Raw genomic sequence first — 19129 nt, forward strand, 5'->3', positions numbered from 1 at the left:
AGCATCACACCTGCCTGAATGCAACAACAACATGCACCTGTGTTAATTTCTCTATAATTTTATTTTATTTTTTTTTTGTGTTTTTAGTACTAAAATCAAATCTGTTCCCTATGTTGCTCTCAGGAAACACTCTTCTCCGTACGCTTAACCTCGAGTTTCTCAGCGATTATACATCCCTGTTCGGCCATTTTCTTCAATTTCAATGCTTTCTTCTCGCGTTTCTCACGTTTTCTGATTCTTTTAATTTGTTTCATATGTCTTGTCATGCGCTTTACTTTATTCGGTGTATCATCGCCATAATCGAGTAGGGTTTCACAGAATGCCTTTCCCATGTGCTCGTAATCCTGCAAAGAGAAGGTAGAAAGATTTTTTTCTAATGAAAATTGATGAAGAAGTTTGCTTATGTAAAAAATACGCTTGGTATAGTAATTGGCTTTTCCGAATTTCGGGATCCCGAAAATTAATTACTGATTTTCCGGGATCCCGAAAATTTAATTCGAAAATATGTTCCAACTTTTGATTGATAAGTTTTTATCGATACCCAAATGTCGGTCCTAAAATTTCAAGATCCCGAAAATATGATAGTAATTTTTCGGGATTCCGATAATTTTGACTCGAAAATATGTTACAATAATTGATTTATGAGTTTGTAACAATACTATTACCCAAATTTGGATACTAAAATTTCGGATCCCGTAAATTGTATAATGATTTTTCGTGATCCCGAAATTTTCGATTTGAAAAAATTTTTCCAATATTTGATTTATATGCTTAAATCATTACTTTGAAATATATATTTTCGAGAAAGCAGCTAGTAATTAGGGAATATAGAAAAAATACCGTTAATAGCATATTAAAAGTCGCTATTTTTAACTCTAACAATCTAACTGAAAGAAACCATAGAGATACATTTCGCTTGCACCAACCACTTTAGTATAATCCCTACACAAAAGTATAATTACATTGTATACACATAATTCCAACTACAAATACGACCAAAGACAGAAAAAGTTGTTAAGCCCTTCAAAACACTCGTTTGCAATTCCAAATACTTTAAAGGACTTACAATATCTTACTTTAATTACTTTCAGTTTTATTTTGAGAACTTTGTGCAACTTTTCCATTAGATGCACACATTTTCCACTTTGCCTTGGAAGTCTTGGCTTTGGTCTCCTATATACATATTTATATATCTCTTATACATATATACAAACGGTATAACGGTACAACGTTACATAGCGAATATAAGCAGCCAGTCAAGTTCAGAGTGAAACTTAAGCCATTAGTACTTTTACGCATAAATGCACATTCTGCTCTTCTTTCTAAGACTCTGCTTGCTGCTCTTGACTTGCCCGTTTTCTAAGCATCAAATTCTTATTTAAGTATAAATGTTGGTTTGTTTGTTTGTCAAAGTGTGTGTGCTTCTGACTTTTGCTTATTACGCTTTGTGCTTAGTCTGTCAATTCTTGTGTGTTTGTATGTATGTATGTAGTACTTTTCGTGCTGTTTTCTGTCTGTCTGCATGTTTGTATGTTCATTTTAACTGTGGTATAAGCTGATTATGTCCTCAGTTGACCGCAACCAAGAGCACGCGTTTAAATGTATATTTATATAAATGTTGCTGTGGTTGTGAATATTTAACTATTATTTAAGTACATAAGTATTTGAGCATACGAGGGCAGATTGACTTGTGTGTTACGGAGATATACTCTTAAAAAATTATTCAATAAAATCGTAAATTTAGCGAAAAATCACAAAACTTTCGGGATCCCATTCGGGATTGCCAATTTTTTCGATTTATTTTCATTTTAATATTTTTATACTCTCGCAACAAATGTTGCTAAAGAGAGTATTATAGTTTTGTTCACATGACGGTTGTTTCTAAGTCCTAAAACTAAACGAGTTAGATATAGGGTTATATATACCAAAGTGATCAGGGTGAAGAGTGGAGTTCAAATCCGAATGTCTGTCTGTCCGTCCATCCGTCTGTGCAAGCTGTAACTTGAGTAAAAATTAAGATATCTTGCTTTCGAAAATGAGCAAAATCGGACCACTGCCACGCCCACAAAATGGCGAAAACCGAAAATACATAAAGTGGCATAACTAAGCTATAAATAAAGTTATAGCTGGTATGAAGGATCGCACTATGAAGGAGCATATTTGGATGTTATTATTTTGGGGAAGTGGACGTGGCCCCGCCCCCAAATAGGGTTTTTGTACATATATCGCCAACCAATAGAGCTATATAAATCAAACTTTCTGCAGTCGTTTTTATAGCCACTTCTTACAGTCCAAAAATTAAAGAAATCGGACAATAACCACGCCTACCTCCCATACAAAGGTTAGGTTGAAAATTACTAAAATTGGGTTAACTTACTAATGAAAAACGTCAGCAACACTAAATTTCACATAAGAAATGGCATATAGAAGCTGCACTCAGATTTTTTTACAAAATGGAAAATGGGTGTGGCATCGCCCGCTTATAGGTCAAAAACCATATCTCAGGAACTACTCGACCGATTTCAATGAAACTTGGTTTGTAATAGTTTCTTTACATCCCAATGATATGTTGTGAAAATAGTCCAAATCGCTTCACAACCACGCCTACTTCCTATATACCAGAACTTTGAATACGATCTGAATCGTTTACTTTACAATATATAAAGGAAGCACTGATGAAGATATCGGTGCAGAACTTTGCACAAATACTATGTTAATAGTGTGGCAGCCCCATTATAAAAATCGCCGAAATCGGACCATAGGTTTTTAAGGTCCCATATATCGTTCATGAGGACCTCGGTGCTTCTAACCTAATATTAGGGTTTCCAACTTTCAATGGACTTTATACAATGTATATGACGAATATGTGAGTCAAATTGTGTATTATATAATATCAATAAAGTTAAATAAATAAATTGCGAGAGTATAAAATGTTCGGTTACACCCGAACTTAGCCCTTCCTTACTTGTTTTAAATTTATTTTAAAATCAGCAAACAATCTACAACTTTGCTTCCGCCGTTTTCCAATAGATGTCTCTAGGGTCAAGCACTGGTCGATTAAATCATTTTATATCGATCTTGGACATTTGTGTCAACATTAACCCAACAAAATATTTGTAGAGATCTGTTTGCATCCCAAACTTATTCTCAACTGAAAATGTCACTTTTTGAGCCGAATTCTCGACATTTGCGGGAAATTTTGCTTTTCTTTTTTAATTCCAAGAAAAGTGCGGCTGAGGCTCATCGACATTTGTAACATCGACATTTGTTAACTATAATAAGAAGCTTGGCTGAGGGGTTCAAAAGCCAATGCTGTGTGATATTTTCTTATTTAAGGTTAGATACAACTGTTAATCTTATATTTTTAATTTATTTGTTCATCTTATAGACTACAGAATTCAAATTAAAAGTTCAATAAAATGAACAATCCTGCCAATAATTACATTTTTATGAGTCTCAAAAACTTTCAGAAGCGCGAAACTCGATACCGAAATTTCGGGAATGCAAAAATTAGCATAAAATAATTAAATTTATAAATTTTATATATCAATCGTATATCCTATGAGAACCGAATATTTTCGGGATCCCGACGCCTGATTCCGAAATTTCTAGATTGTAAAACTTTTTATTAAATTCTTCATAGAAATGTTTTTCAGATATTTTTTTTTGTATAGCTAGATACCATAGTTAATTTCTTCTGTATATTTCATTCACTTCAATATGACTTTCATAAAAAAAATGTAATTGATTTCTTCATCTTAAAGACTCCACAAATTTAATGCATATTTTATGTTATACAATATAATCACCTTTTCCAACAACCACGAGTCTATGCCACACTTGCGCTATTCAATAAGAAATACCACAAATTGCTGGCAGTTTGGTCACAGCGAGATACACATACATACATACATATGTACATACATGTGTTTGTGCCTTTGTTATATTTGTATACTCGTATGAGAACCCAAAGTAACAGCCTTGTGAAGCAGCATCATAATAAAGCCACATATTCATATGCCATAATGCGTTATGAGTGTGTGTGTGTGTGTGTCTCTGGGTGTGTTTCATTTTATGCGCATTATATATACCGTTATGATTATCAGTATTTTTATTATCAATTTCCGCACGACTTGCACGACATTATGAAGCATGTTGCTGTCATCAGCAAAAACCAATAACCACACAACAACAAGAACAACAATAGCAACATTTTTGAACAACAAAGGAAATGACATAAGGGTGGTACACATAGACATAGATACATACATATATGTATATATACAAATGTACGAATATAGCTTTATTGTAGATGCTCGAATTTATGCTTACCCCTGCAGCAAGAAAGCTAGCTTTATTTCTATATAAAGACTATACATACTGTATTTCTTAAGCTCCTATGAAGCTTCTATATGAGAGTATATTTGTATAATCTGCTTTCTTACATTTTCATTACTTGATACATACAAGTACAACAAGCTCCCCTATTTACACATTTTGTCTGTGTGTCAAATCATACCCTGCGCTAGTTTATTTTACAATTTTTGCTGTTGAATTAATTTAATCCATTTTTCTTTCAAAGCATCAATCTTTTGTTTGCTTTAATTTGTGTTATTCTACAACTCTGTGTTGTTGTTGTTGTTTGTTGTTATGCCAAAGGCTACAATTCTCCTTTATTTATCATTGTAATATACACGTTTTATTGGCATGCTGTTATTACTCGTCTATGTAGCTATCAATAATATAGGAGCAAGCGCTTGCTGTCACTCGTCACTTCGTTGCTGTGTATGCAATGTTCATCATACGCCATGGTGTACCTCCCTTCACAGCGAGGATAGCTTGACTGCTGCATGTGTATATGTGTGTGTTTGTTGTTATTGTATTTTACTTGTTGTTAAAATATGCTGGTTGTTATTTTCATTAATATTCTCTATTTTCTTACTATTTTTCAGCGAGGTCAACACAAGGTGAGTGCGATTGAACTCAGATTTATTGGTGTACATGACTGGGTATATGTTTTTACATATTTTTACATAAAGTTCTATTGATTGATACGAAGTATAGATTGTGTTTCATGTCTTACATTCACATACATCTTACTGATATTGCATATTTTGTATCAGATTTGCATATTTATTTTGTACCGCCCGCAGGTGCATTAGCTGAGATTTCAAGACAAAAACAAAGTACGAAGTGTGTTAAAAAAATAACGGAATTTTCTTTTAAATTTTTTATTATATGGAAAAAAATAAAGTGTAAAATTGAAATAAATATTTTTTTTTCAAAAACAAAAATTCCCGTTATTTTTTGAACACACCTAATATTTCATCATTATCATTTTTTTTAATAAACAAGTCACGGAAATTGTTCTATAATTATTTAAAATATAATACTACTATATTTATTCAATGTTTCGAGCTGTAAATTTAGCCCTAATCTATTTCATTGCTTACATCTTGGCGCTCAGATTAAAATAAAAATCGGCTGATATTAAAAACTTGCTAAATTAATCAAATATATTAATATAAACGAATGAATATTTTTTTTTCAAAAACCAAAATTCCCGTTATTTTTTGAACATACCTCGTATTGTTGTTTAAATAAATTTTTAATAAAAAAATCACAGAAACTGTTCTATAATTGAATAAAATAGATTACTCATATATTTATACTATGTTACGAACCGAAAAGTTAGTCAAAAGCTCATTCGTTGCCTACATTTTGGCGCGGTGAGTCAAATTAAAATCGACTGTTATTTAAAACTTGCTAAATTTATACTAAAATAAAACTAAAATGAAAAATTAGAGAAGTAAACTTAAGCAGCTTCATTCGGCCTTAAGCTTCCAAAACGTTTAACTAAGCTTGTAAGCTTAAAAGATTTTTCATTTCAACTTTTCCATTGCGAAAATTTCAAATATTTTTTTTTTCAATTTTTTTTTATATTTCTTTAATATTTTTTTCTTTTAATTTTTTTATAATTTTTGTATAAATACTTACCGCCGTATTAAAGTGTGTACCCTTGCGTGAGCCCAACGATGAGCCGCCAAACGATGCCTCAATTGTGTAACTGTTTGTGATGCCCAGCATCCAAACCACAATGCGGCCGGTGCCCTCTTTACTGCGTTGCACCTTAAATTTACAGCTTTCAAAGGAGAACTGCAAAGCAAAAAAAAAAAAACGGTAGACATGAAAAGCAGATTAAAAACATGTAATGAGTTGAAAGAAGGAGAAGAAGAAGCAAAAGATGAAAGCAGCAACAGTAGATAAAAATAGCACAAAACACACACAAAAAAACACAAAATGTGGCAACAAAAAATATAATGTGGCAAAAAGTCTTAAACTGGGTTATGCTTTGTTAAAAGCCAAAAAAATACAATAAACTCAAACGAAAAAGTAAGCTAACGGCAATTCTATCAGCAGCGTAGCTTATTTTTATTAAGCCACCATTTTCGTTTCGTTCATCTACCAACCGCCTCTCTCTACCCACCTTATCGGCCACATTCTTGTGCAACATTAACGGAAATACTTGTTCCGTCAGCTTCTTTTCGGGATTCCGCTTATTCTCACAGCCATAAACGAAAATATTGTGCTTGCGCGAATGGGCGTGCATATCACAGTACAAGACAACTTTGTATTCATCAATCAGTCTGATTGCGGTTTGCGGTTGCGTGAAATACATTTTTGTGGAAGATAAGAGCAAATACAATTTTTCGATTACCACGCTAGCTGTATACACATTTGCTATGTATTTATTCTTGCAAGTAATTTTTTACCTTTTAACCATGGCTTTTGTATACCAAATGGAGGGATATGTTTCCCGTATAACGGTGCGATATTGTCGATTTAGATCCTTGCCCGTCAACGAGTTGCGCGTATTGCCCACAATCACACCATCTGGATTGAGCATTGGTATCAGTTTGAAAATGAAGCGATGACGCAGTCTTTTGGCTGCCAACGTGTCGCCGGTTATGAAATCCATCAGACCCTTCATCATCCATGAGGCGGGCGTTTCGCTGGGGTGCACACGTGCAGAGACTACGATTGCTTTCTTTTTCTGAAAGTGGAAAGAGAATTGGAATATTTTTTTAATATTTTTAGAAAATATTTTTTCTGAGTATTTGCTATTTAATGAAATTTATATTGCATTAAAAATATTTTAAACTTTTCTTATTTTTTAACAAGCATATTTTATTTTAAATTATTTTTAAAATATAGAGCACTTGAATCGAACTCGACTTGTTCTCGAACCCCATCCAATATTCTCTAAAGTAAATAAATTCTTCCTCAACTGTTAATTTTATAAAAATATTCACTTCTAACTTAGTATCTCTACTAAAACAACGAAATTAATATAATTAGACCTCAATTCGCATAGCATTATAGTGTCCCGAATCGAATAAATAACTGGTATAAGTCAACTGGTATAATCATATAAAAATTATATGTAATAATTGAGGTAATCACACACTTTCTTGTGATGAATTCAAGGCTTTCTAAAGAATAGAGCATAAATGAATAGCAGAAAGGTGGCGAAGCGAACAAAAAACTGGTATAAGTCTAATAGTCTGGCATAATCGCATAGAGTTAGAATAGTGAGTAGTTGTATGATTATTGGGATTTATATATTATTTTATGGTGAACTCAACTGGATTGCTAAGTTATTCGACTGGTATAAACTCCATTGTGAATCGAACAAGCAAATGGTATAAAACAAATAGACTGGTATAAACACCATAGAGACAGTATAGTGAGTGTTTCTAGCATTATAGAGAACCATTCACTCTCTTGTGCTGAATTCAAATTAAAAAATTATTGTTTTTTGACAAGAGAGTCGAATAGAACACGGCTGTTACTATGCCAACAGATCAGTAACTAATTGTGGGTTCCAAAATCGCATAGAGTTAGAATAGTGAGTAGTTGTATGATTATTGGGATTTATATATTATTTTATGGTGAACTCAACTGGATTGCTAAGTTATTCGACTGGTATAAACTCCATTGTGAATCGAACAAGCAAATGGTATAAAACAAATAGACTGGTATAAACACCATAGAGACAGTATAGTGAGTGTTTCTAGCATTATAGAGAACCATTCACTCTCTTGTGCTGAATTCAAATTAAAAAATTATTGTTTTTTGACAAGAGAGTCGAATAGAACACGGCTGTTACTATGCCAACAGATCAGTAACTAATTGTGGGTTCCAAAATATTTAAAAAAAATTACTCATAATTTCCCAGAATCACTTTAAGGCAGTAGTCTGCTTTACAACAGGCAGACTTTAAAGCGCGTTTTCTCGAGATTTCATTTTCACAAGTATTAGAAAACGGTGCCGGCGATAGCAAAAAGAATATATGTCCGATCGAAAAAAACCGAAGTGATCTAGTTTCAGTATTAAATTATCTTCTATTTGAACTATAAAAGTTGGACAAAGGTATTATTTAAACTACTTGTTTTGCAACTTAAAGTCAATTTTTTTCTTAAAAAAGTGAATTTATTTTTCAAACTTCGAAAAAATTTGGAATTTTATAACTTCTCCGGTATTTTTGTAGCTCATAAAGAAAAGAAACTTATAAAAATTAAACCCCAACGGCTGCTCTAGAACGAATACTAAACCTGCCACCTATAGATCTCTTTGCCGAAAGCTGCGCGGCGAAATCCGCGGGTCGACTGATGGCAATAGGTGAATTCACATACAGATCCTTCGGACACAGCTCGGTTGCTAAGAGCAGTCTGACAGGTATCGACTATCTGGTCCCATTCTACAACTGGGAAAGAGGTTTCATGATAAACATGGAAAAGGATGGTGGGCGCAAGGGCACCGTAACTACACGCCACACCTTAAATATCTATACGGATGGCTCTAAAATGGATAAGGGAGTAGGTGCAGGAATATACTGTCCAGAATTAGGCAACCGTTCAAACTGCCGAACCACTGCAGTATTTTTCAAGCAGAGGTCTTTGCTATTGGGAAGGCAGCAGAGCTAGCCTCCAGCGCACAAGACCAATACTCTAAAATTAACATCTACGTAGACAGCCAAGCGGCAATCAAGGCAGTAACCTCGTGTCGAATATCGGCCGAAAGTGTCCTGAGCAGCAGGGCAGCAGTGGTGAGGGTCGCCAGAAATATGAGGCTACACTTCTACTGGGTGCCAGGCCATAAAGGCATCGAGGGCCACGAAATCGTAGACGGGATTGCCAAGAGTGGTGTACAGCTGTCAACCGGAAACATGATCAACATCGCTAAACCCATGCACATTCTATACGATGACATAGACAGGTGCATGGCAAAAAGAATCATATCTCGCTGGAAGGATCTACCGGGGTGTAAAACTGCAAAGGTCATGTGCAAAGCGGTAGATCAAAAATATACAAGGTTCCTACTGGAGCTCGATAGAAAGGGCTGTAGGACCATGGTTGGCATTCTTACCGGTCACAGCCTTGTAGCGGCACAAGCCTATAAAATGGGGCTGTCAGATCGGGAGGAATGCAGAAAATGTCAAGAGCGGGGCACCAAGGAAACAGTGGAGCATCTCTTGTGCGTTTGTCCTGCGTTAGCGAGTCAGCGTTTTAGGTACTTAGGGGCCCCACAGTACGATAAGTTAGAGGAGATATCGTCAGTGAAGCCTCATAAACTATTAAAATTCACGACAGGTGCAGGCATCCTGAACGATGACTACTACTCAGGGAACACGTAAAGGCACTCCATTCTGGTATCGCAAAAGACCATAACTAACTGGTCAATGAGTGGTCTGCAGGCCTACCAGACCAACCTAACATAACCTATAAAAATTAAAAAAAAAAAATTGGTTCGACTGTTTCAGATGCATGGCACGACCTCCATCACCGGCACCGATTTACAAGTGCAGACTCCAGGCGCTCCAGAAAAATACTTACAACTTTGAAAAAATTTCAATATTTTTTTTAATAAAAATTCTTAAAATTCCGTTTACCGCAATCATTTCCTTCCCTTTCAAAAAAAAAAATTGCTAAAAAAACATTTTTTTTCGGCTTCTAAAGCAGACTACTGCCTTAATTCACAAACAATTTAATCATCCGCCTAGTTCGAAATAATTTAATCAAATCACATGCATAACTGTAATTTTCTACATACGTAAATACCAAAGCACATAAATCAAATCAAATTAAATCACCGTAACTGCTGTGTTATGCGATTTCCTGCTGCTCAAATAACATAACTCAATGTGAATTAATAAATTTGCATATAAATTTGAGAGACAGACATACCACTGTATCCTTGTGGAAATGTTTAGCTCTAATAAGTCATAATCAAAAATGCATAAGCATCATCAATATTGTATCAAAAGCATGCTTAATAAACTACTTCAATGCGATTGCTTAATACTAATGTTATTAGATTACATATCCATATAATATAGCAGATACATATATACAATCATAGCTGTACATATATGTATCGTATACAAATGTGCTTTGGATAGAGCGTTTCAGCGCTACCTGCTGATTGCTCAAACAATTTCACATGTCTCTGCATGTGGCACAACCGAAATTCCGTATGCCGAAAGCACTTGAAGCAGGCAAATAGCAGCTTGCAACATGGGACAGGAAGTCATTACGTTGCTAATAGCGGATTATGCATGAGCTCAGTGCAGTGGAAGCAGCTTCAGCTTCAGTCAGCGATTATGCTCCACTATGTGGCTTTAGCGGCATGTGCTTATGTAAGCACATATATCTACTATTTTACATATGTATATATGAGCAGTTAAGTAAGCTCCTTCTACTAATTTGAGCTTAGAAGCAGCGTTGTGTAAGCATTTGATAAAATAGTGTGCATTTGAAGATATCATATATAATGCCATCTATGAAGTATATGTACATTAGATATATGTATTTATATGAGCTATGTCTGTAAGGTTTATTTACGCAGAAAAAAAATTTTAAATTCATTGACAATATATTCTCCGACATAAAATACTTTAAAAGCCATTAATTTTTGCATTTAATTTTCAACACATTTAATTTAATGCTTTTGAATAAATAATAGCGGTAATTCATACGCTATAGTCTCGTGCTACGTCTTCAGTTCATGCAGAAAGTAATAAAAACAGAATTTATAGCACACAATGGGCGAAGATTATTGATTGCCGCAAAGAGAAAGATTGCAAAATGCCTTAATGGAAGGTGTTGCCAAATGTATAAGTGCAGTATATGTACAATATTTGCACTGAGACGCTATAAATTTTAATACAATAAATTTGGAGGGGGGTCCTTGGTTGTGTTTCTCTTTATTATTGACTATTGGAATATCATATAATTTGATTTTCAATTTATAGAGAATACAGAAATCATAATATTATATATGTGGGAATGGTACGATCTGGCAGCACGGTAGAAGGATAAGAAGACGTTGAATGGTAGTAATTGAAGACGACGAGTAAGACGTGTACGACGTGGGGCAGCGGGTTTTCTTAATCAGCAATTAGTTTCAATTCATATACAAATCATTTAAAAAGTATTACATATAATTAATTAACATTCAAATAAATCATTATAAACATTTTCTGTAATTAAAATAAAGTGAAATACATCATTCCACATATATGAAAATTTTTGTAATTTGTTTGAAAAAATTTTTTCTCTAACTTTTTTTCTACAAACTTGGCTAAATTTTAATCGTGGGTACAAAATAAACAATTATTTTTCAACAAATAATTTAAATAGTTATATATTTAACTTAGGATAAAATTATATCGATTATAACTGCTTAATCCAATGAACACTTAAGCATATTCTTCTTGAAGATTCATAAATAAAATTTAACTTATAACAAGTTAGGAAGGGCTAAGTTCGGGTGTAACCGAACATTTTATACTTTCGCAATTTATTTATTTAACTTTATTTATATTATATAATACACAATTTGACCCACATATTCGTCATATATATTGTATAAAGTCCATTGAAAGTTGGAACCCATAATATTAGGTTAGAAGCATCGAGGTCCTCGTGTTCGATATATTGGGCCTTAAAAACCTATGGTCCGATTTCAGCGATTTTTAGAATGGGTCTGCCTCACTATTAACATAGTATTTGTGCAAAGTTCTGCACCAATATCTTCACTAGTATTTACTTTATATATTGTAAAGTAAACGATTCAGATCGTCTTCAAAGTTCTGGTATATAGGAAGTAGGGGTGGTTGCGAAGCGATTTGGCCTTTTTTCGCAATATATCATTAGGATGTAAGGAAACTATTACAAACCAAGTTTCATTAAAATCGGTCGAGTAGTTCCTGAGGTATGGGTTTTGACCCATAAGTGGGCGACGCCCGCCCTTTTTCCATTTTATAAAAAAATCTGAGTGCAGCTTCCATCTGCCATTTCTTATGTGAAATTTAGTGTTTCTGACGTTTTTCATTAGTGAGTTAACCCACTTTTAGGAATTTTCAACCAAACCTTTGTATGGGAGGTGGGCGTGGTTATTATCCGATTTCTTTCATTTTTGGATTGTATAAGGAAATGGCTAAAAGAAACGACTGCGGAAAGTTTGGTTTATATAGATTTATTGACTTGCGAGATATATACAAAAAACCTATTTGAGGGCGGGGCCACGCCCACTTCTCTAAAAAAATTACATCCAAATATGCCCCTTCATAGCGCGATCCTTTGTACAAAATTTTATTTTCATAGCTTTATTTACGGCTTAGTTATGGCACTTTTTGTGTTTTTTTAGGTTTTCGCCATTTTGTGGGCGTGGCAGTGGTTCGATAAAAAAAAATTAAAATGTGCAAACATATACAAAATTTCTCGACACCTTCGATAAAATATTGTGACGAATATTTATACCAGAACAAACCAGAATTGACAATCGAAATCGATTCATAATAAGAATATCGAACACATCAATTCCGTGATGAGAAATGTGAGACTCTTGAGTCCTGTTTTGGTCCAAAATGGAAATTCAAACTTAACAATATAAATATTGTCAAAAATTAAATAAAATCAGTATTTTAGAAACTTTTGACTGATGTTATCGATTACAAAATAGATATTATCGATTTTTTATCGAAATATGCAAATTTAGAAAAAATCCGATCTAAATTATTGGCCAAATTCGATTAATATATTTTATAAATTAAGTATATGAAATTGGTTCAAAATAAACAACCTTTTATACTTGTTGATCAAAAATGGTTCGATTATGTAAATAAAAAATGTGGCAACCCTTTAAGTAACACATATTAGAAAACAAGCTTTCTAAAACCTCGATTTGTTTGACTATATTGTAATAATTTAGTTCTTCTTTAAATTTTTTTTTGAATTAAAATATTTAAACAGATGTCAACGCCCTCAAATGATATTTTCTGATATAAGTTCATATTGAAAAGTTTATCAGTTCTATAAATTATAAGGTATATAAATTATAGGTGGCAACTCTTTTCTGAAATTTTTTCAATAAAATAATTTTTAAGCCCATTTGGAGAAACGCATATTATAGGTGTATATCTGCATATTAAAACATCCCTACTCACCCTCATCGCCTCCTCATCCGGCACCGGCGCTGTCACCGTTAAATAATACACATTATTACCCGCAAGCGAGCGACACAAAAGTCTTAATTTGCAAAATTTCGATTTGACAGGATCCTTTTGTATGTTCATCAGATAATCCTGCAAAACAAAAAGAAAAAGTGCCACAATGACATGTGGAAATTGAGTATTAAAATGATGATTGTCTGCCGTTATTAATTAACTAACACACACGCACACTCACACATTGTCGCTGTGAACAAATTGGCCGCACTCGAAGGCAACCCCAAGGTCCTTAAGAGGCCAATGAGAATTTCGAGTGTGCACAGTGTGGTCAACTACACCTCGTTCGTATTGACAAATGTGTGTTAGCTCATATGTACCCTTGTATAAAAGTGTGTCTGTTTATTGCTTTTGTTGTACTCACCTGCAAGTCACTGTACGTATACGGATAACTGTGTGCGAAGTACACCGTATCGTTGTCGTTTTTAAATTCAATATTAAACGTTAACGTATAGGAGCTGTTCTCATCCTCCTCCTCCGATGGTGTGCTGCTGTGTTGGTGCAAGAGTAAGAGAGTGAAAGAGAGAAGTGATGTAGGAAATTTAAATCAACACATTTCAAGGGAGATTACAAGGCATTGCCATGAAAAATGGACTATAATTGGAATTTTCATTTGACACACACACACATCTCTATGTATGTATTCATAAATATGGCAGTGTCTGTATGTCTTGGCAAAGGCTATGTATGTCTCCTCATAATAAACTCACTCATCATCATTGCGATAGTAGGCGATATTTGTGCCACAACGCCTCCAGCCTTCGTTTGTCTGCTTGGCGCTGATGGTCGAATACATGAGCGGCCGCATGCCGTCATTGTACAGGCTATCCGATTTCACCAGGTTGACGATGGAGAACCTTTTGCGTCATGGACCAATGTACCGTTGTGTGCATGTTTCGTTTCGTTTCGTGTTAACCGTTTGCATAGTTGCCAAGTTGCATGGGTGGCAGAGACACGTTGCAGCATCGTCAGCGTGAGGCGTCATTGTTGTTGCACATGCATGAAGCAATTTCGTTGCGGAAATGAAATGAAAAATAATTTTTTTTTTGCAAATTAGTTGGCGTTGACCAGTGGAAAATTGGAGCATTACTGCCGGTTGTATGTGGGTGTCCTTGTTGCATGTATGAATGTATGCATGTGGAATATGTAGCAGCTAGCTACTCGATCTCCAATCAAAGGATGAGTGGAAAATGGTTGAAAATTGATTCCTAATAGTTTTCAATGCAGACGAATTTCAAGTGTTGTTGGTAATCTACGTGAGCTGACGTTTGGTAATTTGTGGTGTGGGGGGTTTATATTTTTATGTGGGATTTATGATTTACAAAATGCATCACTATTGTGATCTTAAAGCCTTCAAGTCGGGAAACTAAAGCTGAGGAATGTAGCAGATGAATATAGCTTATAAAGCCTCACAAGAACTTGAATGAAATACACCTAGTGGCATTAACTTCAAACTGTATAATTGTGGACTCTATTCTATATGCACTTTAATTAGTACTGATATCTACTAACTTCGAAATCGAGGGTTCCAATTTCAGCGACAGAAAGTATTCAATAGTTAAACTAGTCTCAAAGACTACGTATGTGACTTCCAAAAAGCCAGAAGACGCCTAGTGGTAGTGTCTTCACACTGGACAACTGTCCACGATATATACAATTGCATTAGTATTGATCTCTACTACCCTGAACGTGATTTGTGTTCAAAACTTTAACTTTGGAAGTCGTGGGTTCGAATTCCAGCGACAGAAAGTGTAAGACGTCGGAAACGTCAGAAGACGCCAAAACCATAAAATCTGTACCCTGATGAGAATCTCTTCAGCTCATTCATTTAGATTTCAGATCTCATCAACCTACTGATTTCGACAAATCATCGAAAGTCCCTAGTGGAAGTGAAAGTTTGACATCATAAAATGACAACTGGGAACACTGAAGGAGCTTTAAGACGTGAGCTTTAAGCTTTCTTAGCTCTATGCTTAGTGTAACTTTTTTATCGCATGATGGTCTTTATTATAAAATAATATTTTTTAGGCAGCTACCTTCATGTCCTATTGCACATTTCATAAAATAAATATACTTTACATAACCTCACTTACCTGTAAATAACATTCTTTCTCGTACGACGCACACGAAAATAGAACCATTGTTTCGAACGGCTCGTGTATAAGTCCGAACGCAAATGCAGCTCATAGTAGGTTTGTGTAATCATCACCGCTTTCGCCAGATTGCCCGATTCGAAACGAGACTCGAACTCCAAACCGTCATATTCCTCCGCGCTGCAGGGATGACAATTCATCAGTATCTTGGAGCCACCAACAGCTGAGCGACTAAACTGAATGTCATACAATGAATCAGAAGTGACAATTTCATTATCTCTATTTTGATCATAACTGTTAATGTTATTGTATTGATTATCTGTATGCATATTCTTGCTTCTCAAATCATAATTCACATTTAAGTCTACATGCTCCAATTGCATATCGTTCATACTGGACGTGTTCGAGGAGTTCGGTTTGAAGACCTGATTGTGTGCCAATATTTCCGCCAACTGTTTGTTTATAGATTTTGAATTTTGCTCTTTCGGTTTTACCGCCACAGCCACCACCAAGGCTTTGGCTTGTTGCGGCGAGGTGTTCATGTTCGTCGCGGTTACCGTCTCACGCAATGTCTTGCTACCGTCATCATCATCTGTCTCGGCTTCTTTAAAATTTGCCTCAATATCAATGTCACTGCTTAAGCTACTACTACTACTACTACCACCGCTACTACTATCACTAGTCTTGGCTATTTGTGAACCTAACTCTACTGTTGCCGGCGGCTTGGTAAGCGCTACAGTTTTGCTATCAATTAATTTTACCGGTGCGATCGGACGCGTCGGTAGGCTAGGTAGTGGCACATCTTCGGGACATGTCATCGCGGCTGAATTTACTATTTTGGCTTTAGCCTTAATGGCAGTTATGTCTTTGCCGAATTGACTTTTAATATAAGTAGGCGAGGCTGGTTGATACTCAGGCGATTTGCTCGACCAAATATCATCGATGTCATCCTCGGCCTTCTCCTCGATCACATTGGGTAGTGGTTTTGTCAGAGCCTTTACTTCGATCTCATCATCGTTGTCATCATCCGCATCGTCATTGTCGTCATCATCTTCATCGTATTCGTCATTGGAATTGCTGGAGGAACGTCGTTCCATGCTGGCCAACATCTTCGTGAAGGAGTTTTTCAACTTCAACTTACGACGATCGGGTGTGCTACGATCCGGCGAAGAGCCACGTGACTCCGAAGACGATATATCCGAGTCGCTTGACGAATTCTGTGCTTTTGACTTTTTCTTCTGTGCGTTTTTGTGGAGTTCGGTGCATAAGAAAGTAAAATACAAAAATAAATCGAAAATAAATTATAAGATAACGGAATTTTTGAAAGTATAAAATCGAAAATTAATAAATAATTGTTTAAAATAACTATGAAGAATTCTTCAAACCCTCAATGGTTCTTTTCAAGATATGTTGTCCTTCATAATCGTTGTCTCCGAACTTATATCAATCGGCCAAGAATTGTTGAGGAGTTTGAACTCTCTATAAGTGTAAGCTTAAGCTAAGGCGAAGATCGAGAGACGAACTTCATGGAAGAGAGATGACTTCAAAATGGAGGGATGCTTCGAGCTATAAGCTAACCTATATATTTTTTATAGAACATGAATTTAAGCTTAAGTCCTAGTCAGTCGGTACAGGGAGATACTTAAAACTATAAGAAAATTTTCCACCTCACCTTGACTCAGTCTCAGCTGATCACGCCTCACCTCATCGTGTCTCAATTAATTAAATATTGCGATTTTCTCTTTGTTTTTGGTTTTATTGTATTTCGCAACATTTGGCGTACTTGAATGGTAAATTCATTAAGGCATCGACTAGCGGCAATATAGAGCCCCTTTTCACCTCTCCTCCCCCGCAATCTAACAAAAATTTCCCAAACAACTTTTGCTTTCTTTAGATTTGTAGGAAGTGAATACCGAGCAAGTAACCTTTGCTTTGTAGACAAGAAGACACATGAAAGCAAAGTCGCAGCAACAAATCGAAGGCGTGAGCGCGGGTAATTGCCAACAACAAGTAGAAAAAAAGAAGAAACAAATTGGCAAACGGAAGCAACGAAGTTCATTAACGCCAGCGGCCCCCATTGAATATTTGCAAATGATTACAAATGCAAAAGACAGAAATTAAATTGTGTAATCTTTGTTGGCGGCGACGAAGAGTCAGCAATGAACCGCCAACGCAGGCGATAGTCAGCAGCACAGTGACGTCATTGACGAAGTTAGGTCAGAGTGGTCAGTAAGCCAAACAGGCGATGACGTACAGCGCTGTGGTCGACAGACTTGCTTGTGCGCGCGAGTAAATATATATTTATATACAAGAAACTACAGACAAATCTATGCAAATACTGCACAGCGACACCTGTCACCTCGCTTCGCAATGACACTGACAATGGCAATGACAAACCTTGGCACCAACAGCATGACGGCTCGGACAACATCGGCGTAAAAGCCATTATATTTGTTCGCACAATTCATGCGTGCTTAATTTCATTTAATTTTAATTCATTTTAATTTCATTACATTCGGTTATCGTGCGAAATTGCAACGTGCTTGTTGTTATTGCCACAGCTTTTATGCTGGAGGGCGGCACGATAAGTACTTAGCCTCAACGCAGCAACGTAGATGGTTACTGTCGATATAGTTCGATGATTCGAGTTTTATTTTTGGAAAGGAAATCGGGTTTTGGGAATCGCGATAATGTGACAAAGTCCACGATTTCGTATTTAAAGGTACACGAGAGAGCTGAAACAGAACTCAAAAGTACTCTTGGGTCATGGTCATGTCCTGCATTTAATATTGAGCATGAGAAAGCTGTCTGGTATCAATTTGTCCAACTGGACAACAACCGCCAGATCAATTTTCAACAGCTCTTTATGGGTGGCAATCTATAAAATTTTTGGGTAGTGTCGTGGCCGTCGACGGAACATGAATCCACATCAGAGACGAAGCAACATGCGAAATTTTGGACTTCCTCCGCCGAACTTGCTTTTAATGAGCCCAATACTGTCTTATCGGAAGTCAAGAAGTGGATGGCTATCGTTTTCTGGATTTTATAAGGTGTGATCTACAAGTGCTATGTGGGGAAGGGCAAACTGGCAATAGAGCTCTATTATGACTTTGAATTGAAGAAAACCCGGCGTCATTTGATGAAGAAAAAAGTCGACTTCCGTGACAACGAACCGGACCTTAAACGAAAACCCAGCGAAATTGGACAATCTTCTGTAAGATAAGTACTTATCGGACCGCTCTCGTACTCATTCACAATTGATTCCATTCGACAATGGACGTGTTAACTGTTCATTTCATTTGCCGCCACTCCGCATTGCTATTGTTTTTGTTGTTCGCCCGTGCACTGCCAAACTTTTCAACGCAGCAACAACAATAACAATGGAGATGTAAAATTCGATTTTATTTTCGAGTAATTAAATTTTCGACAAATTCCCGCCACACCCCACTGCAATTTCCACATTTAG

At 35.7% G+C, this 19129-nt stretch overlaps 2 protein-coding genes across 10 annotated transcripts in view; one reads left to right on the forward strand and one right to left on the reverse strand.

Moving 5' to 3' along the window:
• LOC105211762 (glutamine-dependent NAD(+) synthetase) overlaps positions 1-19129 on the forward strand; it is a 140053-nt gene that overhangs the window by 12466 nt on the left and 108458 nt on the right. For all 5 annotated transcript variants that reach the window (XM_054231741.1, XM_011183373.3, XM_054231740.1 and 2 more), the window contains exon 2: positions 4953-4967. The gene's annotated coding sequence lies outside the window, so the exon portion shown is untranslated. The remainder of the gene's footprint in view (positions 1-4952; positions 4968-19129) is intronic.
• LOC105211763 (cytosolic carboxypeptidase Nna1) overlaps positions 1-19129 on the reverse strand; it is a 125633-nt gene that overhangs the window by 11870 nt on the left and 94634 nt on the right. For 2 of the 5 annotated variants that reach the window (XR_008471418.1, XM_054231735.1), the window contains exons 4-11: positions 15664-16901; positions 14281-14427; positions 13935-14061; positions 13511-13648; positions 6774-7054; positions 6488-6647; positions 5998-6156; positions 176-344 (exon numbers count right to left, since the gene is read on the reverse strand). Coding sequence is in view for 4 of the 5 variants with exons in the window: in XM_054231735.1 (XP_054087710.1) it covers positions 176-344; positions 5998-6156; positions 6488-6647; positions 6774-7054; positions 13511-13648; positions 13935-14061; positions 14281-14427; positions 15664-16901 (2419 nt within the window). In the remaining variant the exon portion in view is untranslated. The remainder of the gene's footprint in view (positions 1-175; positions 345-5997; positions 6157-6487; positions 6648-6773; positions 7055-13510; positions 13649-13934; positions 14062-14280; positions 14428-15663; positions 16902-19129) is intronic. The other 3 variants (XM_054231738.1, XM_054231736.1, XM_054231737.1) reach the window with 3 other exon arrangements.

Source organism: Zeugodacus cucurbitae, chromosome 5, assembly GCF_028554725.1.
Source record: "Zeugodacus cucurbitae isolate PBARC_wt_2022May chromosome 5, idZeuCucr1.2, whole genome shotgun sequence".
In the NCBI taxonomy this organism is placed as follows: Eukaryota; Metazoa; Arthropoda; class Insecta; order Diptera; family Tephritidae; genus Zeugodacus; species Zeugodacus cucurbitae.